The sequence below is a fragment of the Rhea pennata genome, chromosome 1 (genome assembly GCF_028389875.1).
Source record: "Rhea pennata isolate bPtePen1 chromosome 1, bPtePen1.pri, whole genome shotgun sequence".
NCBI classification, from domain to species: Eukaryota; Metazoa; Chordata; class Aves; order Rheiformes; family Rheidae; genus Rhea; species Rhea pennata.
In genome coordinates, this window is record NC_084663.1 from 122,101,832 (window position 1) to 122,128,287 (window position 26,456).

Here is a 26,456-nt window from a genome sequence, read left to right on the forward strand (position 1 = left end):
ATAGAAAATAAAGTTTATTCCTTAGTTTATTCCTTCAAGCAGAGTATTAGCACTAAGCCCGGCGGATTGCCCTCTGACCGCGGTGGGCAGCCTGCCCGAGGAAGGAGCACCTCGGCGCTCGCACGGGGAGGCACTGCCTGAGCGCCAGCGGCTCTGCAAGCGGTGGCCAGCACGGGGCTCAGCCTTCCCCTCGCCCCGATCCCTGAGGAGCCCAGGAGAAACGGCAGTGAAGAGGCGGTGGGATTTGCCATGGCGGGGGGGGGGGGGGGGCTGTGGCGTTTCTGGCCATGCGGGTGCATGGGGCCCCTCCTCCCTCGCGGCCCTGGCCCTCCTCACGGGAGCCCGCAGGACCGGGGAGCTGGGCTCCGAGGAGAGCAGAACTGTGACCTTGGAAAGCTGGCGGGAAAGCTATTTGCATGTGTGTTTTATTTAGTAAATATCTCCGAGGAGCCTAACGAAAGCTTTAATCTCCAGCTACCTCCCAGCGTTCAGTAATGACAAAGGGAAGCTCAAACCCATGAACGGGATGATGTGCTAAACTAATACATATTCACCACCCTTCCCACGGAGGTGGCATCAGTCACGCATAATCTTTTTCTTCTAGCTCCCGTGTGTGCCGGGGACTGGTGGTTACCAGCTCTGTTTACCAGACTGTACTGGTGAAGTGGTGAAGCTGGTGACTTTGGAGTGGTGAGTTAAAAGGATTAGGTCCTTTGTGTGCATACACGCATATACGTATAAAATAATGAGATTTGCTTGTTGAAAATTGCTATGGGAAATCTATGCTAAAATATATCTAACAGAAAATCCCAAAGGGACATCTTTCAGATTTTTATTTTTTCTTCCTGCTAATCCTTTTTTTTTTTTTTTTTTTTTTTTCCCCCAGGGGAAAGGAAAAGGCAAGGAAGACAAGGTGAGAGAATAAATGGCAAAAAAGCAGACCTCAAAACTTTACCAGGATTATTAGAAGGAAAGCATGCAAACCTGGGGTTGCAGAATCACCTAAAAATAAGACTGGAAGATTACACAGTCCCACTACATAGAAGGTCAGCCGAACATAAACCTGCCATATTGCAGGTCTGAAAAGTCCGCAGTCTGTTGAGAAAACACTTCCCGTTCCCCTGTGTCTGTCTGTGCAATAACTTGCTTTTTCCAGTTACCTTTCTCAGATTCCCTTGTTCCCAGAGAACAGAGATGATGGAGCACAGGTTGAGAACTGCTGGTCACAGATATACAGACTGCTTACAGGACAATAAAAAATAAGAAAGAAACACAAGAAAACAAAAAAGACTAAGGATGTATTTATTAAGTCAGTAACTCAAATTATTCACACAAGCATACTTAGAACCACTAAAGTAATCAGGAACGTATCATTGTGACTGTTCAGTCGGTCATGACAGACCCAGCACATTATAATCGCATCCCCACCTCAAGCCAAGTTCCTCGACGCCTCTGCGACAGCATCCTTCAATATCTCCAGCGCTGCAGCCTAGAAAATAAATCAGGGCTGGATATTGAAGTAAATCTGTATGCTATGCATGCTGAAAAATATACCTACATATAGCAACTACCTACAAGCCACATAAATCCCTAAATCTAAAACCAACCTGGCAACCTTAACTCCGGCTGTGTCTCCATATTACAATTACTCTGGAAGCAGATCTAGTTTAAAAGGTGCCCTCCCTGAGAAGCATGGCTCTCCCCATCCCTGCTGTGACCATCTGAGTGCTTGACTAGCTCTGCTCTAAGCTAAATTCAATGAATGACCTTAAAAAAAGATGTAGAAAAAACAAGATGGGGGAGAGGGTCTGCAAAACAGGTCAATTCACAGCTCATTTCGAGCCCGCCCACCTAAAGCTTTGGGCTGGTGAACTGGAGGGTTGCAGGAGCTAAGTTTGGGAGCCGGAGTGGCAGTGAGAAGCTCAGGGAGAAAGGACAGGGACTGCACAAGCCAGATATACTGGCAAAGGGGTCAGGGTATAAATTCCTATTCATCTGTCACTTAGTAAAGTTAAACCTCAGCACATCAGCAACATGACTCTCCTGTACATGGAGGCCTTTTCCATCACTTAGACAATATAAAATGTCCTCAAGGAGATGAGTGACATCCCCATTCACTTTGAAGCCAATGCCTGGGGTGCAGGGGGATCTAATTCTGCACAAACAAGAATCAAATAATAGTTCTAGTTCTAATATGAAATACTCGGGTTGTGGAACAATGTCAAGTTCATGTTGTTTAGGAAACCTCAATATGTTATTATTACATTCTTTTGTAATTTCTTGACTTCCTGGTGGCTTGTCTTCCAACCTGAACTTTGCATTCTTTTCTCACTTTCCCATCACTTAATAATAATTAATGAAGGGAAGGAAGGAAATGTTAAAGAAAATTTCAACAGAGGATCAAAATTCCTAACCCACAGTGGTTATTTTCCAGGTCTCCACACAGTTTTAAGTCTCATTCTCGAATATCAGTGCAGACACATTGCTTTCATACCAAAGCATAAGAGATTTGATCTGAATGAAAATGAGACGGAAAAAAACGTATCTGTGCAGCTACTGCCTCGATTCTGGCCCCCAGCAAGGTCCATAGGCATCTATCAGCACATCCCAGTTGAAGCAGGACTGAGGTCTTATCAGAGGAGTGCGAGATGATAAATACCAGGGAAAAGGGGATTGGGCAGGCTCATCCAAAAGGTATAACAGGAATCAGCTAAATAAGTAAGAAATAAATGCCTATAGTTCTGTCCCTCGTCAACGTAAAAGAGTAAGTAACTAAATTAAGCAGAAGAACCTTTAGAAGGAATACAATGGGAAACAAAATCCTGACAGCAAGGTCTGTTAGGCTCTCAAATAGTCCCCCAAGGGAAGCAGCGGACGCTTGAGTCATTTGAACAATAGACTGGACAAAGCCCTGGAAAATACACGGGAGGGAATAAATCTGCATTAGGAGAGGAATGCCTCCGATGACCTAATAGGTGGTTTCCATCCATAAATCTGTGATTGTGTGACAAGACCTTAGCCAGAAGAGGATTGTGGCAACATCAGAAATGGACATGCTCATATTATGCACGTTGGAGCTTGGAGTGACCGCTGCGACCTGTGTTTTAGGTGAATGACAGCTCACCTTTCTGAAACATTTCAATACGTCAACTGCTTCCCATCGCCCGTAGATTCTGGATCTGATTTATGTGTGCGTCTCACCATCCACTCTGCATAGTGTTTACAGGGTGCATGAAGAGGGCTGGAATATTTGTATCTGCTAGTTGTTCTTCATAGTTTAAATACTCAGTCTAAAGCTGGAGCAGTGGCTTTGGGGACTTTCCTGCTTCTGTTTTTTTCTTCTAATGATTGACATCTAGGGGGGCTCCATCTGGGGATTTTTGTGGGAAGAAAGTGCCCATAAGTCTGTTGATCTTAATCTAGGAATGATAATATGTAAAGCTTTCTCCCTGTACCACAAGGAAAAACTCACAATAAGAGAGTAAATAAACAAACAACAGGGATAAAATGAATAGAAAAATAGTGATCATCTTGGTTTACAGTAGTGCACACAATCCACCTTCCACTGGGTGATCAATGTTCCTAGTACCAGCACCGTCCCTTCAATGACTTTAATTCTTAAAGAAACTGTGCTCTTCCCTCGTGGTACAGTGTTGCTCTGTTTGACCTTCTCACTGACTAATGGCACCAGAGACTAATTCAGTTTTCCCGGGGGTGTAACACAGACACGAGGAAGCAGGAGCTTGTTCCCCTACAGGAGATTTGGGGTTAGCGTTAGACATTCCCTTTCCTATTGCCTTAAAAAGAAGGCTCTCCTTCATACCAATGCATGCACAGGCCTGCACTCCATTTCCAATGGCTTACCAAAAGCCAGTTCTTCAAAAAAAAAAAAAAAAAAATCAGGGTTCAAGGCCACCAGTAGGTCCCCTGAGCTCCTCTCCCTGCTGCTCTTCGCTCTCCCCCTCCCCAACTTTCGCCGTAAAACAAGGCACGTAGGGACCCTCTCCACGCCGTTCTGTGCTCTGCATCACCCAGGCTCAGCATCCCTCCTCCCCGCCACTCTTTGAATGCACCAGAAACCGCCCAGTGCTGACTGTCACCCATCACGCCTCAGCAAGCGCCAGCCGGCCTCTGAGCACCTTCTCCCCTCTCCTCACAGGACCCTGCCGAGAGGGAAGAGCGCAGTAGTGGAGTCCGCCAGAAAAAGTTTTGTTTGCTGTTAGTCAGTCCTGAAAAGCCTTATTAGCGCCTCATTACCGAGCCGGACTGACAAAATGAGCCACTTAGGCAAAGAAAGAGCACTGGTGACTGCCATTATTAATTCTGGGAATATAATTTTGTGCAGTACTGAGAAATCTCACGGATTCGGGCTCTGCAGGCAATACATGCGGCTCAAAGCACACCCTGTACGTGTGTATTCACACATCTAGGCGCAAGTGCGCACGTGTACTCAGTCTCCTGATATGTATCAGCTTGGGGAGAGGATGTGAGCTAGTCTGTACCACTCCGTTTTGACCGGGCTTGTCTACAGCTATAATGCTATCTGATCCCTTTTATTGCCCTGCCAGGCGCCAGCGCAGATCAGCATATGGCAAAGACAGCTCTGGTTTCACCGCCCCATAGCCAGCTCCTACCACCGGAATACGAACATCAGTTTCTCCAGACATCTCAAAACTCAGTCCTTCCTGTTGGGTCTGAGGAAATAGTTTAGATTTCCAAAAGGACTTAAAAAACAAAGGTAGACATTAAGCAAGACCTGAAGCCGTGTGGAATTACTCCCCTCACATGCCTGGGTTAATCTGCTCTGAAAATCCGAGTAGACACCTAGCTGCAATTTTAAGAGCTTCAGTCCCTTCAGAAAAGCTGTAACAGCTTGGCCCCAGGGGCAAAGTGCAGAAAACCAACTGGCAAGGGGCTATTCCTGGCTCCCACTGCAATGCGACCCACTGAGGATGAGGTGGGAATAGAAGCTGGCACTTGAGAACAGCAAGAGCTCACATAACTCATCTCAGGGAAGAGAGGGAACGCTTTTCTTAACACTTCAGCTGAGGCGTACTTTGATGATGCAACAGGGTTTTTAGCACGCAGGGGAATGACTAGGACAGTCTTGACATGCAAGGCCTGCTGCCGAGCGCAATTAGAAACTGCTGCGATTTCCTCATAGACTTTGTGAAAGGCTTGTTTGACAGTAAAAGAAAGCACTCTAAGCTTTTATTCTTTTATTGAGATATTATTCCTCCTAAAAACAACACACACAACTGGAAGTATAATCTCAGAGATAACAAACGCAGGTGAAAGTTTCCTCAGTGCCCAGGGAGCCTTTTCCCCAGCAAGGCTTGGCTGTGGTGCTAGAAGCCATGTGCTGGCATATGAGACTGTCTGCAGCGAGCTCCAAAGCAGTCTGCGTCCCGGCCAAATGTGCTGGACACAAGGAAAAGGTCGAACACCAACACACGCCAGGGGGAAGAAAAAAACAGCTGTTCTTTGTTAGCTCTGGCCTGCCCACATGGCCAGGTCATGCAGAGCAGGCTTTCACGGTGCCACAAATTTGCTAGCCAGTGACGGTGGCGGAGAAGACACTGCTTGGACACCTGGCTCTTGCTCGCTCTGCTGCCCGGTGTGTTGATGTTTAATGCTGCCCTGAGGAATTGGCTAAACCTGCTCACTCCAGGGATGATGCAGCCAGTGATTATATTGCCTTTGCAGAGTTAAGGCAGTATCGAACACATTTGGTGGATGCAGGCAGCTTGCGGGGTCCCGCATGCAGAAGAATTCACCCACCATGAGATCAAGAGAACAGCTAGTGCCCGGAAAGTGCTGATGACTGCCCTTGTGCAGTAAAATTACTTATTTTCTTTCAAAGATGAATAGTAAAGCTATGATAAAAAATGAAAAAGATCCAGACAAATATGAAATAGGCCCAGCCTCAGGAGGCCCAGCCAGCACACATATCCCGGGTGCACACATACTTGTGTCTCAGAGGAGGACAGACCCAGCATTCTTCCTCCAGGGGCCTTGAAAAGTCCCAGTATTTCCCACTACTAATGCCATTAGCAAAAGGTAACTAACCGTAGAAGAGAAAAATGCAAGAAATGCCCTGCTTCACGGAAAGTTGTTCTGATGCCTGCTTCCACCAGCAAGGGGCCCAAGAGGGAAACCAGAGCTCCTGTTCTTCCCTGCAGCTCTGATATTCATCTGCTCAAGCTGAAATTCAGCTTTTCCTCCCTTCCCTCTGGCAAACACACTTACCTCCACCTGTCAGACTCCTGCTAAACATGACGTAAATCCAAGCAAATGTCAGTTTACCAAAGCGAGCTTAGTGGCTTGAGCTGATGGCAGCTAGTCCCGTCAAACGTCTGCTCCTCTCAGCTTCTCGTTGTTCTCATGGGAATGCAACCCACTGGGCCACATAGTTTGGATTCCTCACAGTCATCAGGTCTGCTGTTCTGTGATTTACAATAAAGGGCTGAATAGTTAAGAATTAAAGCTGCATCTCTGTGTCAAAGCTATTATGAAGCCTTTTAAAACCATCTCACCCTAACCAATTCACAGAGAAGCCTTTTTCCCCTCCAGGACAAAGGAGGGGAAAGCTCTCCTTTTCCCCCTTTCCACTCCCATATTTAGTTTAATTCAAACTGTTCAGACCTCTTTCTGCAGAGATTTCCTCTCCCCGCCAAAGAACATCCCATTAGCAGTAGAGCAAAGTGAGTCATATAAATAATTGCCTAATCTGTCCAACTTTGCAGTTAATTTGGTGGCCCTGTGTTCTTGTTCTTGTTGTGTTCACTTTCCATGAACAGAAAGCAAAAATGTTCATGGAAAATGGGTTTCAATGGCATGTACGTGAGTGTTCCTGGAAATCTAATTTTACATTTTCAGTAAAAGCATCTCCTTCCACACAAGGGTGAGCAAGAAAAACAAGACACTTAGCTGACCACTGCATGACTGCCTTCCCTCAGTCCAAAGAATGGAAAGTGCAAATGTATCCCAGCAAATACAAGAAGAGTAGTATTGCTTGCAGGTATTAAGTAAGCAGGCCAAAGCAGCTAAAATCAAATGATGCGCTATGATCTGCTCATCTGGCATGAACAGATGTGCTTAATGTTCAGTTTTGGCAAAATGTTGCTTGCAGGGTGGGGGGGGACCTGTTTGTAACTCCAGAAGGTGGCTGGGGATAACGTATGTGATGACAGGTCCTAAATTCCCATCTACCTATTGAGTGTGTAGAACAGCTCCCAAGAACACAGTGTTACCTTACCAGGAAATGTGAAAGAGATGATTAATAAGAATAGGCTTTAAGTTTCTGCAGTCTTGGCTAGAGTTTCTACAATCCCTTCCAGCCCTTGACTAGATATATCTGTAGACACAAAATAAACAACAGACTGGTGAAAAATCAGTTATTTGGGGTGAGGGAGAAGGGATATAAGACATGGGAGGAAAAAAAGAGAAGAGAAGACATACTCCTGCATGATTAAAGAAAAACACTGTCAAACAAAATGAATCTTAATTCACAGCCTCAATGACTGAAAAAATAAAGGATGAAATCATCTGGCTCTGGGGGCCAGGGCTTTAATGTGCTGCTAATAGCATTTGTAACATAAAGCAGTGCCGCTGCGTTAGCATGGTTTCAGCAACCCTGCTTTACATCAGCAGCAGAAGCGATTCATAAATTAAACCCTGTTTCTCTGTAAGCAGAGTGCAGAGGGGCGGCACTCCTGGGCACTTGCCCCCCCTTCCCCTCCCCCCTCCCCCCGTCCCGGTGCTCACCCCACTGCCACTGCTCTCGCACCCATCCGCCTGGGCAGCTCGGCTGACTGGCTCTCCAGACCCTGCCGGCCACTTCTCCAAACACTCCCAAGCTGCTGCCACCCAAGAGATGATGGGTAATGGGAAGGGGGCTCCTCAGAGGGGTATGGCCGTGCTTGCGGGACACCCCTGGGAAGGGACGCTGCGGGCACCCGGCCGGCTCCGAGACGAGGAGCATGCGCGAGGGAGAGCACCGCTGTAGCAGAAATGCTCAGGGTTTGCTTTGTGCTCGCATTCGCGAGGCTGGGGCCGGACTTCGTGCCCCATATCAGCAAGCTCAGCTGCTGGCTTCATGGGGAATGAGCCTAGGGGAATGCTCCAAAACTGAAGTGTCAGTAGAAGAGGTTTTAGGATAAAACAATAAAAATAATGGTAGCAGATTACTAGGGCCAGACTACTTCACTCAAGAGCTCTAAGGGAGCTCAGATGGAAACTACTGACCTGGTCAGTACAATAACACAACTGTTGCTGAGATGGTGTGGCACCACGGGAATGGAAGGTGCCAAGTGTTACATTCATTTTTAAAAAGGGCTTTTAGAGGCAATCCAGAGACCCGTGGGCTGGAAGCTGGAGTTCCAGATGAGGCAAATTGACAGAAACCATACCAGAGACTAAAATGGCTAGATACACAGATAAATGTGATACAACAGGAAAGAGTCGGCACAGTTTTTAGAGCAAGAGGTCATGCATCACAAATCCATTAGTGTCAAGACCTGTGCAAGTCAGCATATTCATAAAAGTTACAACTGCAAAGAGCTGCAGAGCAATCTCAGAAAACCGAGTGACAGGTTGATAAAATGACATATGAAACCCACTGACAGCAAATACAAAGCAAGGAGCACAAGGAAAACCAGACCTAGCTACATGAAGATCAGGGGCTGTAAATTAACATCACTCAGGGAAGAAACCTCAAAGTCAATGAGTTAGCGGCACACCCCCAGCTCACTGCTCAAGGATTGTCAAAACAGCAAAAAAGGGGGAAAAGGAGCTGTAGGAATTACTACAAAAATAAAAGAGCATCAAAAAAGGACCACTTCTGAGGTACCTGTATCTCAAATACTGGGTGCAGTTCTGCATACAGTCAGTCTAGAAAGGATGTAGAAGCTCAGTGAAGATAGACAAGAGATGGTATGGAAGTGTGGGATGTTTTCCATAGGCATGCAGACTAACCACGCTAGTGTTTTCCTGCTTGGTCACCTCAACAGAGAAGGGAGGTGAGTGGGGTCCTATCAGCTCACGAGCACCCTGGAGAACTGAACAAGAAAGCATCATTCATTGTCTCACACAAGGGAAAAAGGGCAGAAACTGGTCTAGTGGGCTGCACATCTAAAACAGAGAGAAGGAAGTACTTCCTTCACACAAAGCAAAACTGAATTATGGCACTCATTGTCACAGGATGCTCTGGAGGCCAAGAAAACAGAAGGATTCAAAAAGTGGTTAGCCAAATTCTTGAAGCCTCAACCCATCTGCAGCTGTTAAACACAATGACCCAGATGCCGCTGAGGAATGCGCTTAACCACAGTTCGCTCACAACTGAGCTGCTAATACTACTGAAGGATCTTGTTATACTTGCCCTGCCCTTACATGCTTTTCCTAAGCATTTGCTTCTGAAAAAAGCTACTTTTGCTGGACCCTTGGTTTGGGCCAGTATCACTGGATATTGTATTGTATATAATATAAGACCTGTATTAGGAACCTAGGATCTATTGCAGGTGATCATAATGTTTGTTTACCTCCCATAACGTCTTGCCTCTGGTAGGGGGTAATATATAATGCTCCATCTGATGGCCTCCATCTGATGCTGCAGAATAAGGCATTTCTGTCCTAAAAAATTATCATGCCCCTTGCAGTCTGTACCAAAGACGAGCTCTTTCTTGACCTCCCATAGATGCTCTGTTAAATCCATAAATCATGACACTGGATTACCTTTATCATTGATTTAACTGTCACCACAAAAGTAGTTAGCAGTCATGAAATAAGCCAGTAGCTGTATTTGAAGCAATGCCCTCCTGAGGCACATATTTCCTTTTATTACTTCTTAAATTAATTCTCTCTTCATTGCATGAAGTGTGCCTTATTCTCACATTGTAGGATGAGTAAAACGGAAGTGCCGATCACTTTCTACCTCATGCACCATAATTTTGTACGCTCAAATGCTCTCCCTTCTGCCACTTCTCCTTTCCAGCTGACACAGGCCAAGATAAAACGGCGATGCCTTTGAATAAGTGGAAGTCCTTACGTTACCAAGGTGTAACTACTTCTCTTCGCACAGTGAGGGAGAACGTAATGGGTTTGGGGACCAAGTCATCCATCACCTGCAGGAGGGGAGCGGGAGAGGGACAACTCACTCCCTGCCATGGCTTGATCATACTGACGCTAAAGGGCTTGGCTTGGTGTCTGCTCTTGACTTGCTCAATGCAAAAACAGCCTGTGTTTTTCATTGCTACCAGTCTAGCATCTCTTGCCAGCTCTAAGTACTTCCTTTAAAAAGAAAATGGGGGGGGAAGGTTTGCTCATTTACTTTTGGAGCCGTGTTAGACTTGCCAGCATCTGTTCCTTCTGAAATGGGGGGAGCGGGGGGAAGCACCAACTCCAGACTGGAAAAGAAAGGAAAAGGAATTAGCTACCAAGCTGCAATGTGAGAAATGAAGTCAAGAAAAACAACATCTCTGAAGATACTGAAGACAAAAACAAATGTGGTAAAGAGGAGCAGAGACAGATTTCAGAGGAAAGGCAGTGACTACAGCACCAGGAGTGAAATGGTGCGCACATAGAAACTGAGTCCAGAGTTTCAGGGTTTCTTTTTTCTCGTTTTTCCTACTATTTCACAGAAATCATGGTCCTGTTGAGATTCCTCTGTACTCAAGAGTCCGTTATGTCAGTGAAAGCTGATAGAGCTGCACTTGTTTCTTTTCATTAGGAAGCAACTTTTTGATATTTCTCGGAATTACTGTTCTTTAAAATAATGCGCTGAGAACCTTGCTGAAAACAGCAGTTAGGATTATTCTTAAACTAGTTCACGTTACAAGCTAGATTTAAAAATACCACCATGATTTTTAATAGTTGCAAAGATCCTAAGTTTGGATGCAGTCCTGCAGAAAACAAAACACAAAAGAACAGTCGTGACTCTGCTACCAGTTCAAGAGTCATGGCATATATGTACAGAGCTCTGCCATTGCCAGCTCAGCAACCAACTCCTTTCCATCACAAAATAAGCAAATATTATCTCTGGTTGCTCCTAAGCACTTGCTTTAATTTTTCAGATTTGCCCCATCAGTGGTTTCCCCTCTCCTTCAAAGTGAGATATGTGGATGTGAAAATAAAAAATTGAGATAGCAGATTTTCAAACCAAACATTATTTGTTGTGAATAAAAAAATCTTTTTTTTTTTTTTTTTTTTTTTCTGTGAGTGCAGCAGGTGAAGCTGGAGCTTGCAAATATTTTGGGGGTTTCTTTGCAGGTGAACTCCTTTCTCACCCTCATTTTCATTGCATATGCAAAATACAAGGTTTTATATCACTCAAGTCCTGTGCTCAGGCCATGCAGAAGACAACCTACAGCTATCCATGTCTCTGTCCGAGAGCTGACAACGTTACACATCCCTCTGTAGCTAGTGTGCTGCTTGCCAGCAATGCAGTGATCCCCTGCCGTCTCACCTCCCAGTACAGCACACCAACTTTTTGTTTAAGTCAGCAGAGACTCCTCTGCCTGTGTCTAAGCCAAGGCTCAGAGGAAAGGGAGCAAATGAAGTAAAACTGGGGAAGAGACTGGGGATCTAGGATAAGTTGATCCACCGTCATGGAAGCACAGAGAGGCCAGTCTCGCAGGCCCCTTCTCCTGTCAGCTTCCTGCCAATCCTGTTCTTCCCCTCCTTTCGCCACTCCCTCCTTCTTCTCTAGGCCCCATTCGGCAAATAACATCTCCATTAGCTTCAATCCCACCGGCTCAGTTCAAAGGCAACTGCTGTTGCGAGAGGTAAGGTGCAGCCCCACCACAGCGCAAAGGTGCCCAGATTAGCTGCAAACCTGCTCCGAGAGAGAGTGCCCAAGGCAATGCTGCAAATGTTGGCACAGTGAGGCTGCAGCTAGTACCTCAGCTTATTCAGAGCTAGCCAAAGCATCTCTGTGCTGGAGTGCAACCTGCGCTGTACATGTACTCCCAGCTTATTTAAGCCTGTACCTTTCCAGAAAGTTCCTTTTTTAAAATTCTCGATTTATATTTGGAAGGTTCTAATTAAGGTGAAAAAAACCCTCATTGGAATCCTTCTTTCATCTCTCTTGCTCTCTGCTTTTTCCAACGCTGCCTTTACCAGATAAGCACCCCGTCGAGGTCACTTTGACCTAGCAGAGGCCCCAGCCTGGTAACGATCGAACCAGTCTTGACCATTTTTGCTCTGTAGAGCTTGTTTACTGTCAGATTTTATAACCCGATTACTACAGACTTTGGTTAGATTCAGACAGATTGCCTACCAGTGAAAGGCTCAATATCCCATTATCAGATTTGTGAGTTAGCCATTCCTCTTCATTTAGTAATGTAATAGAAAGTGTCAGTAATGTCCTACGGACTTAGGCTTAAAAGGAGTCTCACCTATGCAAGTTGTATGTATATATCTTGAGCTGATATTACACTGTGGAGAGCACCAGGAAAAAAATACTTCACAGAACCATACGCAGGACAATAATTTTAAAACATTTTTTATTTAAATATTAAATAAAACACATCAACTAATCATTTTGGTGTACACCTCATTTAAACATAAGAAATAAAATGATTGTTCAGTCATGATAAAAAATAAACTATACATCTTAATTAAACCAATCACATAGTGTCTTTAAATACCCTATTGCATTGCAGTCTGCAGAACAGCACTGTCAAAGATACCTACAAAAAAACCTCAAACTTTTTACAATGACCTCTTTCTGCTCCAGCAATAATTCCAAAGAGGTTCTACAGCAATTGGAAAAGGAAAAAAAAAATACTATGAAAGTAAAGTGCTTGTCATTGCTTAGGACAGGAAACAAAAAGAGATCTGTGGCCTTTTGATCCATGGTGTTTAAACAAAACGAATATTGAAGAGGAAACAATTCTGTGTTTTAAGTACCTGTGCTATCCCTTACAAAACTGAAGGCAGTTGCTGCTCTATGATGAGTTTTTCCTCATCTTCCCCTCTGGTCATCTCCCACAATGTTTTTCTTAAACCACAATAAATTAGCATGAAACTTTGGTGTTTTCTCTGCTGCAAGGCACCAATCATTTAGAAATTCAGCTCAAGTAATTTTTCTCATTTTGAAGCTTCCACACTATGTAGCAGCAGTGGCAAGCTGGAGATGCACCTATACAGACACACAGGTATTGCACACAGATAAAGAGGTCGCTTATGGAGAGCCACAGACAGAGCCACACGACATATTCAACCCTTCCCCCTCCCACTAATTAACGTGGTCAATCTTTGGCTTTTTTAAAAAAGAAGTATCTATATTATTTGCAGATGTAATACTGCAAGTTGCAAGAAGCCAAGGTAACTTGAAGGCACCCTGTGTCAAACCAGGGAGATGGGTCCTTTACACATCTAGACAGAATGAAACTATTTTCTGACATCTGAACGGTAACTTCTGGTCAAGCTGGCTCACTGTTTGCTCACCTGCTTCCAAATTTTGAACACCCGACCCTATTAATTTTTGTAGGGGCATGGTCTGTTCTCCCCTCTATACCCAAGCATAACTTCTATTGATGCCAATAGGAGTCACGCTCTGCCTTAGCAGAGGGTTTTATACCAGAAACACAATATAAGCATATTACAAAATATAAAAAATAACTAGTGTTATAGTTTTCTGCTTCCTATTTATATACATATACAGCATTAAAAACCATACATAAAAACACCTAATCCAAAACTTTATTTTTGCTAATATGCCAAAAACAAAGCAACCATAAACAAACACCCGAAGATTGTGCTGTTTTACTTGCTTTTTAATACAGTTTTGTTCAGAAATACCTGTACTCTGTTTGAGTAGAATTCTGTTCTAGCCTATTCCTTTTGTCTTTGTCAGTATATAATTATAACCTCAATATTGCACATTTCCCCAAGAGTCAGTTCTATTTGGACCCTGATAATGAAATGCATAAAACATAATTAGCAGCGAAAATAAAAATGTGCAGCACTAAGAAATACCTCTCAGGCATCTTTACAGGCAACCTTCATGAGGGCTTTTTAAAAAGAAAACCCTTCCCACCACCCTGCCAATACTAACGCTTCCCTCCTCAGTGCCTCTGCAGGAATATGAAAAAAACTTAGCATTTATAAAACAATTTCTAAAGATTTAAACCAACAAAATACATGCATGTGTGTGCACAGTTATACACACACAACACTGGGCCTAAACAAACACCCTCCCACCCCCAAAAAGACCAGATACTATGTAATTTGGAACTTGATATAAAGGGATATATTTTCAAGAGACTATTTCTTCTGTGCTAATTAGAACAGTCTTTTAGTTTTTCCAGCTGACAAATCAAGAAGTTCACAGTTTTCATTTGAAGTATATATATCGGGGAGGTATAGGATAGTGATGTTGGTTCCTTTAGAATAAAATGAATGTTAACTGAACTAAAATAAAATAAAATAACCCCAAATGGCAATGCTTCCATTTGTGTCTTCAATGAATGAATGCATAATGGTGCATGCCACTGTTTTTTGTTTATTTTCTTTAAAAGAGGTAATTATCTTCACAAACCCATAAATGAATATTGTGAAAAAGGGAGGCTCTGGTCCCTTCTTTGAAAAGCCTCTCCCTGCTGTGTTCACCACTACTGACAGCTGCTAATCTTGCATAACAGCAGAGCTGTATTGGTCTTGAGTACAGTACCAAAGAGTTCTTCCCCAGCCACTTCCCTCCCTGTCCCCACAAAAGCCCCACCCATCTTCCCCATCATTATTTTTTCTTAAAAAAAAAAAAGAAAAAATCAGTTTCTATTCATATTTGTTCAGTGCAAGAATAGTAGAAGCAAAAAGACATACATATTGCTTGTTTCAGTTCTGTAAAGTTGCTAGCTTTCTGAGCCAGACAGCCTCTTCACAATACTTCAAAATTTATTGCTTCTGAGTCGCTCATCCACACGACACCACCCAGCCACACATACCATGGAACAGTGGTGAAAGTTCTTTGCAAAAAGAGCAGCGTGAGCTGTAGCAGTCAGGGCTCTCATTTGACCAGAACAAATTTCCCTAGTTGGCTGGAAGTCAGGTCCTCCATTTCACAATCCCCATGCTGCAAAGTGACAGCATCATAGCTTGGAGACTGAGCAGAGAAATTCTGTTGCTGAGAGAAGGTGGTGTTGACTGGAGAAACGTTGCTGCTGATATACAGGTGAGTGTCTAGAAGGTGAGCTGCTGAGGACACTGGTGACACGCTTACACCAAAGAAATGGGGTCGGAGCAGTTGGCTGTTGCCACCAAAGGTGAGCTCAAAGGAGTTCTCTCTTTGCAGCTCTGACAACAGAAGCGAATTTGATGTTTTGCAGGTGCCTGTGCTATCAGAAGGGATGCCATTTGTTACAGATGTCTGGGAGGTGTGGGGACAAGTTGGCTGCAGTAGCTGGTGATGCTGGAGCTGGAGCATTCTGAATAAAATCCAAGCGTGGAAGAGGTTAACTTACATTGCTAAGATTGGTTCATCCCTCCTTTTTTGCCCCTACCTTCAAAAATAATTTTCCCCTTTGTTTCCTTCTCTACATCAAGCCTCTCCTTATCCAGCCAGGGCAATTAAAAACAACCACCACCCATGTCACTGTGTTTTCACTTGGCTTTTCCTCATGTTGGGGAGGGAGAGTTAGGTAGGTAACCAAGAGTTACCTAGTCACAAATTGGCCTGCTAATAATAGATGTTCTAGGGACAACACATGCAGATAAACCAGAAGTTCAATTTTCTATCTCACTTCTATGGGAATGAAGAGGTGCCACCACACATGACATGTGAGGCCACTGGAACTCTGCCTCCTTTGTGGGCTGTAACTTTTCCAAATTACAAGGTCTTACACTTCCTTGTCATGGGAAAATTACAGGAGGAGGCAGAGGAGGAAAGAAAGCATTCCCAAAACTAACAAAGAAAAATACAGCCTGCAAAGGGGAGAAGTGTTTTCTCCCGCAGTACCAAGGGCTTCTCAATTCAGCAACCTCCAAGTATTTGGACATCATGATTTCTGAGTCGAACTGTATGCCCTGTGTTACATTTCCCAGCACAGGGAGCCACAGAGGAAATTAAATAGTTTATCTGCTGCTACATAGCTAAGATAAGAAAGGAATTCCCAGTGACTAGAATCACAAACCTCTTTTGTTGTACTTACTCCTCCTCTACTGACCCCCAGCAAAGCAACTCAAATGGAAACAACGGATCTCCAAGCCAGCTTCTCACCTCTGCTGCTGTAGCACCTCTTCCAGGAGGCTTCTTCCCTCTCTGCTACTTCCACTGCTGCTGTACATGCAGGTGCTTGTCTGTGTGTGTTGGAAAGGGCTCATGCCACTCCTTGCTACTCGAGATGAGGAGGACTGACACACCTGCCGAGCAAAGCCTTTGATTTTATTCAAGCCGAGAAACCCCTTGGCTCGAGCGTTCTTCCGCAGCTGCTGCCTAAAAGCCTTCAAGCCTGTGGGACATGAGGAAAAGAAACGCACTTTAATCCTCCTTAGCATTTGCCTGGGAGCCTACTTTATAGATCAACCTTTCTGGGCAGCCGCCTTCATTTATATGAAAACTAAGCTAAAAGCCATGATTCTTCAGTTCACGTTTACCTCTCTGCCTGACAGCCAATGCAAAGCTTATGCAACAGAACAGGGCTTGGGATGACTCCACTCTAGTGTGGATGGACACATGCACAGCTAAGGGGATCGCTGCCAGAAACCATGATGTGCAGTCTGTATTTCTGGAAGCAGGAAAGGGGGGCTGCAGTCCCACTCACATCAGGAGGAATATCTTTATGGGCTTGCTGAATCAGTATCCAAGAACCTCTCATCTAGGCAGCTTCTTCAGGGAACTTCACCCTCCTCAGGGACCATGATTATGAGAGGCAGAGTACTCAGGCAGCTCCCATATAATACTAATATTAGGCAAGCAAGTGTCCCTGCCTGCTACCCTTCCAAATGACAGTTGGAAGGGTGTAAACCTCTGGAAATAAAGCAAGGTAGAAGTTACCTTGAGTTAATGAGGTATCAGATGCTCGCCTTCCTTCCTGGAAGCTGACAGGCAGGAGAGAAGCACCTCCCATGCAGCCCTGGGCTTGTAACACCGGAGCGTCAGACTGGGAAGCTAGGAAGGGTGATGTCACCCTAGCTGCAGCTGGGCTCCCCATCATTACTTGACCTGCCAAACAACTGCTCAAGGTCACTGAGCTGTCATTTGAAGACGAAGTAAGGCAGCTATCTGAACTAGTTCCTTCTGTGGGGCTTGCTGAAGAGGAAATGACTATACCTACGGAGAGGAAGGAGAAAAAGAGCATTCCCAAGATGAGCACAGGAAGAAACAAACATGACATCAGAGCATTCTGCCCACCCACACTGGCACTAATGAACAGCTGCGAGTCACAGAGGTTTCCAGCAACTCGTGTCATAGCAAAGCTTGACTCCAGCAAGGGGTCACGAACGAATAAGCTAAGTTTGGGTTCCTGCCCGGCCAGCAGTCCTCTGCCAGCAATTCTAGCACCACTGGGCTATACTAGATCAGGCCCTGCAGTGCTTCTTTAGCATAATATCTCTGACAAAGGAGCAAAAAAGACTCACAAAACAAGACTCCTTCATTTAGTTTAAGGGTCTAGTTGTGTACCAAATATTAGTTAGTGGTAAATTGTTTTTAAACTCAGGCCCCACATACAATAGAAGGCAGTGAAAGCAAGCAGGGATGGGTTATGTCCTGCTTGTGAGAATGCTTCTTTCTAAAATGATCTAGATGAAATACAACAGTGCAGTGTCTCTTCCTGAATATCTATGCTTACTTACAGTAAGACAGAATCATAGAATTGGTATGGTTGGAAGGGATCTCTGGATATCATCTAGACCAATCCCCAAATGAGTGGCCCGTACAGGGATTGAATCCACAACCTTGGCATTATTAGCACTGTGCTCTAACCAACTGAGAATCAGAGAAGGCAGAGCGCAGACCACGGGGCTCGTCTACATCAGTCAAGACAAAAATCAGCACATTGTTCTCTGAGCATGTCTGCCACCGCGCTCCTCCTCTGTCCCTTCCCTCTAGCTATGGACACCCTTCTTTCTTCACAAACTTACTTACATGGAGGGGCATGCTGATAGAAATGAGTGGTGACTTCAGCCAGTGTGTGCCTCCTGCTAGTGTTGTTAGGGATGCGGATGGGGTCATATGCCTTAATTTCATCCTCCAATTCCTTCTCTTGCCTTACTTCTTCACTAATGGTGGTTTCCAGTAGACTGTTGGGGGAAATGGATCGGTTCCGGAAAAGTCCATTGAAGTTGGGATCCACAGGAAAGAAAACAGGCTGCAAAACATGTCAGTTCACAGGTGAAGCACCCTTCACCCTATTTCTGCACTACTTGTTAATCCTCTACATAGTTCTCTGGCATGTCTTCAGCATGCATACTGTTGAGAGGCTACTACAACACCATACCCAAATGCTGAACAAAAGATTCAAGGAAGAGGACAACAGAAATTGTGACTGTTTCAGATCAGTAGAACAATTAAAAAAAAAAAAAAAAAGTTGCACACAATTTAGCTCAGAACACCAACCTGTAATGGATTGTTCATGTCACAGTCCATTTCTGCCTGCAAGGGTGGCTGAATCAGGCTCTGATGTTGCTGGTAAAGCAGAGATGATCGCAGGGTTTCACTAGTGAGACCATCCTGAGACATCTGAAGACAGAAAGACCCACAGAAGCCATCATGTATACTGCAGTTCCAGGTGAGTTTTCAAACACTGTCAGCTCAAGGAATTTCAAAGACACTATCCCTGCAAGCTTCTTCCATGCACATTCCATCAAAATTAGCAGAGTTACTCTTTCAATGCCTACACAAACACAAAGCTCCTTCTCTTATATGAGGCGATTAAACTGGAAGTGTAATTTGAAAAGGCATCCAGAGCATCCTTTAAAGTGGATGAGGAAAAGAAAGGAAATGTCAGAAGAAAACATAAAAACTAACTCAAAGGATACTTCTGAGGATCCTACAGGATGTGTAACAAAGAAGAGCAACTGAACCATGCCTGAGAGGGCAAATTTCCATGGCAGACTTAATCCTCTGGCTCACTAGTGACCAGCACCAGAGGCAGACTATTCTTTGGATCACAATCTACAGCCACTTATTAAGAAATGGGCCATTAGTATTTAATCAGCCTTCTGCTGAAGAAGAGTAGGCCTTGTCCTCTGGTTAGAGGATGCAAAGATCAGAAATGACTCTCAAAAATTTCATAGTTACCATCTTATTTTTTCCCAAAGGAAAGAATAGGGGAGGGAAGAGCGCCAAAAGACATAGCCTTCCAGGGAAATAGTTCTCTTCCTTACCTCAACATTGCTGATGTCAGAGCTCCTTGGCCTTTGCTGACGGCCAGTTGCTGGACGACTCAACATCTGGCTGCTTCGATACTCCTTGAGGCGCTCCAAGAGCAGGTAATAAATTGCAGCAAAATGGTTGTAGCTGCTGTTTTGTAGAGACTAGAAGACATTGAGAAGACCTTGCTGTTATGGATAACTCAGGACACAACAGCCAGAACTCATCACTAAGGCTGCATAACAACACACTTAAAAATAAGTTAAAAACCCAGATCAGTGAACATTTTATAACAATGAATCAAGGCTGACACTGAATGACACTGAATCAAGACTGAACAACATACACAAGTGCAACATCAGATGTCTGAGAGTCACTGAGGAAGTATCTAAGGGGCAAGCACTTCTCACCTCAACAGTTCTCTGCCTGTCAATGCCAAGTGTTTGCATGATTCCAAGGACCTGTTCATTGTAGTCACCTAGGTTAGAATTGTAGTTTTGCATGGAGAAGGACAAAGACTGCTGCTGTTGGAGAGATGGGTCAGCTTGCATCCACTTGTGCTGCTTTATCTGGGAAATGGTTATTCGCTTGGTTGGGTCCACGACCAACATCCGTCGGATTAGTGTTTCACAATCTGGATGACAAAGAAAATGCATGAGCAAGGAGTAAAAATAAAAGTCCAGCCCCAGGTCACTGCTAAGAAACCTTCCCAGTAACACTACTTCTGATGTCTACGAAAACAGAAGTTAAGTTTCTGAGCAGCTGATGCCAGGTCTTAGTACCACACAGTCAAAACCAGCAGCAGCAAAATCACAAGAGGTTTACATATACTTTATAAAACCAACATGTCACTACAGGAAACAAGCCTGAACTGGATATCAGCAGAGTTCAGGTAACCTTTCACTTTGTAGGAGAACTAGCTTTGAGTGGATGCAGTTTACTGATACTAAATCCACTTGAAATAGGTCAGAATTTAGCCCAGAACCAAGTCATTACAACTTCCTGAGCTGCACATACTGCTCATGGCTAAAACTGGTAAAGGTCAGACTTCAAAAGAGAGTCTTCGTCTCAGGAGAGAGAAGCATCTAATTGTTTTTGAATCCAAATCATCAGAGAGGTGATAATACTCTTTCGTTCCTTTTCTTACCAGACTGTTCAAGTGTAAGTATTCAAGAAACAGTGCTAAACCTCACTATTTCTGCTCTCTTTGACAGCATAGCCACGCTGAAATGTACCCCTTTTGCATAGTTAGAATATTCTTAGAATTACATCCATCTCAGTATTGCAGATTAGTCTCACTAAACTTCCCCCCCCCCCTTTTGTAAGTGGGTATTTCTCCAGCTAAGGAGTCAAATATTTTTCTCATCCACAACAATATTCTAAGAAAAGAAATGACAGCCTTTTAGATGCACCATAAAGCAGATACCAGAAAAGAAAATATGTACAACCATCCCATCAACTGTAAGTGCTGCCCTGCAGAAATTACTCGATACCCAAGAAAGAAAGTGATAAAACCATCTCCACCTGTCATTGCCCCAAGAAGGAACATGACAGCTATTCCTTCCTAATCACCCCTTTATTCATAGCCCCCCTTTCTTTTTTTTTCAACATTAAGGATCTGAAAAAAGTACCTTCAGACATGAAGTAAGGGATGCGGAATCGCCCCTCCAGCACTCTTTGCCTCAGAGTTGGTAAATTGGGTCCATCAAAAGGCAGAGAACCACAGACAAGAACATACAACACTACCCCAAGGCTCTGTCAACAAAAAACAGCACAGTCTGAATCATTCCAGTAGAAGCAATGATTATGAAAGACTGCAGACCCTAATAAAGCGTGAAGTGCAATTTCTAAGTAATATCAAGCTCACCCATATATCAAGGTGAGGTCCTTCATATTCCTTGCCTTCAAAAACTTCTGGAGCTGCATAAGGTGGGCTTCCACACCAAGTGGAGAGAGGCTCTCCTGATTTGTAGAAGTTTCCAAAGCCAAAGTCTGTAACAAAGGTGAAAGTCTGGAATGATACATCACTAAAACAGACATTAACATTTCAGAAGTAGCAAAAAAAGAGAGAGAAGGGAGCAGATGTGCTTGTCATCTCTGTCTGTTCATTTAAGCTATTCTCTTTTGAATAGAGATTAAATTTGGAGAGATATCAGTAACTATTATTTTCAGTTACAATACATCTATAGCATGAATCTAGGGAGACTGAATTTGACTATGTGCCTGATGTTGTTCATAGAGTAACTGTGCATTTATTATTACCTGCTAACTTGATATTCATGTTAGCATCTAGCAGAAGGTTCTCTGTTTTGAGATCCCTATGCACTATATGGTGGCTGTGACAATATTCCACTGCCGAAAGGATCTGCCAGAACTTCTTCCGCGCTTCATTTTCACTTAAGTGTCCATTGGAGGTCAGATGATCTGCAATACAAAAGAGGCATGAGAATTAGAAACATCTGGAGGAAGTTTTCATAATCCTGCAGGTGCAGGTTTTTGATCAGGATATATATTACTTGGGAAGGACCACAACAAAACAGTGGTTTCTAAATCTAAAGGATTGATAGCCTCAGTAGGGAGAGCTTACCAAACATTTCTCCGTTCTTTGCAAACTCAGTAACAATGTAAAGCATATCCTTTGTCTCCATAACCTGTCAAGACACAAGAGGGGGTATGTTAAAAAATGCACACCTCTATAGATTGATTCTTTTTTTAAAAAAATGTATTCTCAAAGACATCAGTTCAATTTTTGTTTCCCACAGTAGCTGGCATCTAACTTTGCACCGCAATATTCTTTCCAAGTAAACTGCTAATGAAAAAAGATAACAAATCAATGTATATGCACCTAAACATACAATGGCTTCCCATGACCTTGTTCTTCTCACCATACCATGCCACCTAATCTCCCTAAGATAATTGATAAGCATTTCAATACTTTTATACACATCCCTGCATTATTTTATGTTCATATATATACATACAGTTTTACAATTAATTTGGCATGCTTTGTACATGCAAAGACGTTTGAAGTTTAAAGTCTTCCTTTTTTCAAGGTTAGCAGGTACTCAGATCAGGAGAAATATTTGCAACTTGGACAAATAAAATAGTAGCATCCAATACCCCACTCCCAATTGGTATTGACCAGGGCTATGGCAGGCCTGAGAGGCAAGTAACAATAATTTGCTGTTTGTGCAACTGCAGCACTTGATGCATGTCAACAACTGCTTATACATAGCCAAAAGTTCTATCAATCTATTATCAACTTTTGAATACATCTGATACTGATTTAAATACCACAGAAGGATGTGTGATAAATTTAGTCAAAATAGAGCATGTCAATAGAAGAAAAATAAATAAATAAATAAAAGCTGAGTATTTCAAAATTTCTCTTCAGTTTCTATGGTACATCTTTCAAATGCTGCACTTCCCAGAAACTGGATGCTCAAGGTGTTGATGTTTTGTTTTGGAGGCAGAAGGCTCATAAAAGGTTTTTCAAAAAATAATACTAAAAATTAAACAACTATCAATGCTACTTCAAAGGCCCTAATTTCCAGCACTCTTAACATACAACCTTTTTCGAAGACTCTTGTCCTCCCTTCACTACAACTATATACGGACACAAAAGAAAAATAAACAAACAAGGAGCAAAGGAAAAGAGGTTCCCAGTTTTACAAAACTGAAGGAAAGTGTTCTGGGAAAGATGCCAGTTGGATGAAATTGAGACGCTGTGCTGAAACTAAAACAATGATGAAATAATACAAGAACACACACCCTACATTGGTATGTCATCTAATTCCATCCCTGCTTCTCAGCCTCCACCAAACAGGTAAAGCATCAGTTACAACAACAAAGAGAAGAAACTTTGCTGAAAAGAAATTATGGTCCACTACCAACGTCATTTGCTCAATCAAGTGAGGTGGTTCAACTAGATGGAATTTAACCTGCTTCTATAAAAGCTTCAAAGTAGTATTTTCACTCACATCATTCCACTGAAATGAAAACAACAGAACTGTTAGAATGCTTCTGTATACCTTATACTGCCCTATGGGCAATAATGATGTCAAATGTTACTGCAGAATAATTTCTCTTATGATGGTTAATACTATAAATATCAAGTACTTCAAGTACTTCATATGTGTCAAAGTCTTTAAAAATAATGCCTTGCCTAAGCACCTGTCTTACTGGCTCTTCAACTTTGCACATAAAAAAAATAATAAAAAAGACTGATTAAAGTTAACAAACACTATTATCAGTATAATTTTAATATCAGGTTTATTACTCCACACAGAATTTCAGACCTGCTGCTTCATTTCTTAATCCATTCCTTTCCCCTCATGCTCTTCTATACAGGTCTAGTCAGACTCTGATACATCATCTTTTTAAATTCACATGGCACTATTTAAGATGATTAAGAGGAAATTACACCAAATACTAATTAAATTAAATATTTAGACTTTGCAAAGCAGTCCTTACTCACTGTGATCCTGTTTTCCGCATATTAATTAGTTCTTACTGATAAAAATGACCACTTGTAGGAATTGAACAAATCTAAACCAAAATTCACATTGTGAAGCTCTACAGCAATAGCTACTTTAAATTCCCTTTCAAAACTATGCAAACTAGAACAGAATAACCAAATAGGTTATTTTTTGACAGATCTTAAGATATAAACATTTATTTATTTATTTATTTATTGTACTTAGACTGACTGGGTTTGTTTGATCGTGGGTTTTTTTTTTTAATCCCTTGCAATGATGGTAAATGCAACTTTTGCACTTGCTTCTGTGATACACTACATGAGCCTAAGTCTTCCTGTTAAAGTAAGATGTTCCAGTGTTCTAAATTAGAAAAAATGGGGAGTCAGGAAAGACAAGTTAATCAAAGAAGGACAGGTACTCAGTTCCTCTCCCTGAAGCAAACTTCAGTCTGTTTTTTTTTGTAAGTTCTGTAGAGCACTTTGCCAATACTGTCTAATGTACCAGAAACTTACTCAGAGATTGTTGAAAGTCTTTCAAAAACACCAGTTTATTATAAGTCTACTTTTTAAAAACTGTTTAAATATACATTTTCTCTACAAACATTCGATGTAAATCATGTGCAGGAGAAAAGCACAAGCACATCTTATCTGCACTTGAAAGCTCATCTCTTACCTGATATAGCTTGATAATGTTGGGGTGATTCAAAAGCTTCATTATCTGAACTTCTCTATAAATTTTCTCCAGATTGCTTGGATCTAACCTCGTTTTGTCTATTATTTTTATTGCAACCTGTGGATTAAAAAAAAATAAAACCCCAGATATTACAAAACAGATACTCCTTCTGTAAAAATCTCTTAAAAAAAAACCTATAAATTCATAAAAATCCAGATAAAGTAGACTCAAAAGTACAGACTCAACAAAGCTGATTTCGTTTTTCTGAACTGCACAAAATTCACAACACATAATGTTTTTATTTTTCTTTTCTACGTAGAAGGACTACACATAAGGTAGCAAAGAGAACTGCAAAAATTAGCACTAGACAGAATTCAGTAAATCTTTTAATCCATCGCAGGCTAGCGGGAAACAGTTTCTTCTAAACGACTATTTTCTATTACAGTGACCAATACGATTTCAACAGATATTGCAAAAGGAACAACAGCTGATGTACATTAACAAATTGCTTTTGCAGAAAGATTAAACATTAAGAGATCCGTGTGTCTGAAACACATACACCGCATGAAAAAAAAAAAAAAAAAAAAGCCTGTCTAGAGTCTACAAAAGGTCCTTAATTTGCTGGACTCTTAGTAAACTAAGGCTGAATAATTCAATGAAGCTATCACAACACCTAGCAATGTTATTTTTAATATATTCTTGTTTTAATTTTATGTCAGCTCTATTTAATACACCAGGAAAACTTTAAGTTCCCAAGAACAGCCGCATCAACTACTGCTGTATACTCAACAAACCTTGCTAAGTTCGCCAGTCCACTGGACTTTGCATAGCTTTCCGCCTTTCTCTTCATCTTCAGTATCAGTTTATTTTACTATGTTTGCAGAGATAAACCGTCTCGCCACTGCCAGCTCAGCAAACAACATGCTTTTTAACGCACCATACCCCTAGCAAACTCCAGCCTCCGTACGCACCTGCGTTTTGGTTACTCTGTGCCTGGCCAGTTTGACCACCGCAAAATTGCCTTTCCCCAAGGTCCTCTCGATATCATAAAACCCGACTCGCAGCGGCCTTTGCTGGGCTTGACTCGGAGCGGGCACGGAGGTGTACTCTGACATGATCACCATGATTTAGACGGGTGGTGGGCAAGACACGCCGCGCTTACGAAGTGAACATCGGCGCTGCCCGCGGCGGCCGGGCGCTCGCACCTGCACGGAGACAGCACGCACACGCACCCCCGTCAGCCCCGAGCGCTCCGGCCCCGCGGCCGCTCGGCTCCCACCCCGCCGATCCGCTCCGCGCCCGCTGCCGGCCCGCCCCGCCCCAACCGCCCCAACCGCCGCCGCCGAGCGGCCGCTGCCCGCGCGCCGAGGCGCCGTACCTGGCGGGCGGCGGGCGCTCCCCGCGGCCGCTCGCGCCGAGCTGTGCCGCCGCCGCCGCCACCGCCGCCGCCGTCGCGGGGTGCGCGAGTGCCCGTGAGTGAGTGAGTGAGTGCGTGCGCGAGGGGTGGGTGTGGGTATGCGCCGGGGGGCAGGCGGGAGCGCGCGGGATGTCCCGTCCTCCCCTGCCCTCCCCTCCGCGCCGCGCCCCGCCCCGCCGCCCGCCCGCCACGCACGCCCCGCCCTCCCTCCGCCTCTTCCCCCCGCCCACCGCCGAAAGCCGAGACGGGCCCATTGACGTCACTTTGACGCCAGAGCGACGCGCGCCCAGGCGCGAGGCTGAAGGAGAGCGAGACACCGGGCCGTTGCCAGGGAACGGGCTGCGCTGACGCGCGCGCTGATGGAGCCGTCGCCCGGGAGACGGAGGGGCGGTGACGTCAGGGCAGAGGGAGGGAGGTGGCAGCAGGGTCCCCTGCTCGCTTCCCCCTCCCCCCCGCCCGGAGGGAGCGCTCAGGGGTCACGTGACGCGTCCCGCCTGGCGCGGGTCGCCCCCTGCCGGCGCGCCCAACCTCCCGCCTTAACCGCCGGCGCCGCCGGCCGTTAACCCGCGCGTGGCCG

General features: G+C 43.9%; 1 protein-coding gene across 2 annotated transcripts; it reads right to left on the bottom strand.

Moving 5' to 3' along the window:
• Window positions 1-12,483: 12,483 nt before the first annotated feature.
• SIK1 (salt inducible kinase 1) lies at window positions 12,484-26,025 on the bottom strand. Of its 2 annotated transcripts, XM_062599352.1 has the most exons (14): window positions 25,841-26,025; window positions 25,434-25,667; window positions 24,463-24,579; window positions 21,900-21,963; window positions 21,575-21,736; window positions 21,180-21,304; window positions 20,944-21,067; window positions 19,723-19,946; window positions 19,327-19,476; window positions 18,557-18,679; window positions 18,086-18,308; window positions 16,994-17,269; window positions 16,217-16,448; window positions 12,484-15,425 (listed from the first exon to the last, which is right to left on the bottom strand). In XM_062599352.1, exons 2-14 carry the CDS (start codon window positions 25,584-25,586, stop codon window positions 15,008-15,010), a joined length of 2,391 nt encoding a protein of 796 aa, XP_062455336.1. In that variant the 5' UTR covers window positions 25,587-25,667; window positions 25,841-26,025; the 3' UTR covers window positions 12,484-15,007. The 2 variants fall into 2 exon arrangements, with proteins under 2 accessions (XP_062455336.1, XP_062455346.1); XM_062599362.1 differs by lacking the exon at window positions 25,841-26,025 and having other exon boundaries at window positions 25,434-25,730.
• Window positions 26,026-26,456: the final 431 nt, after the last annotated feature.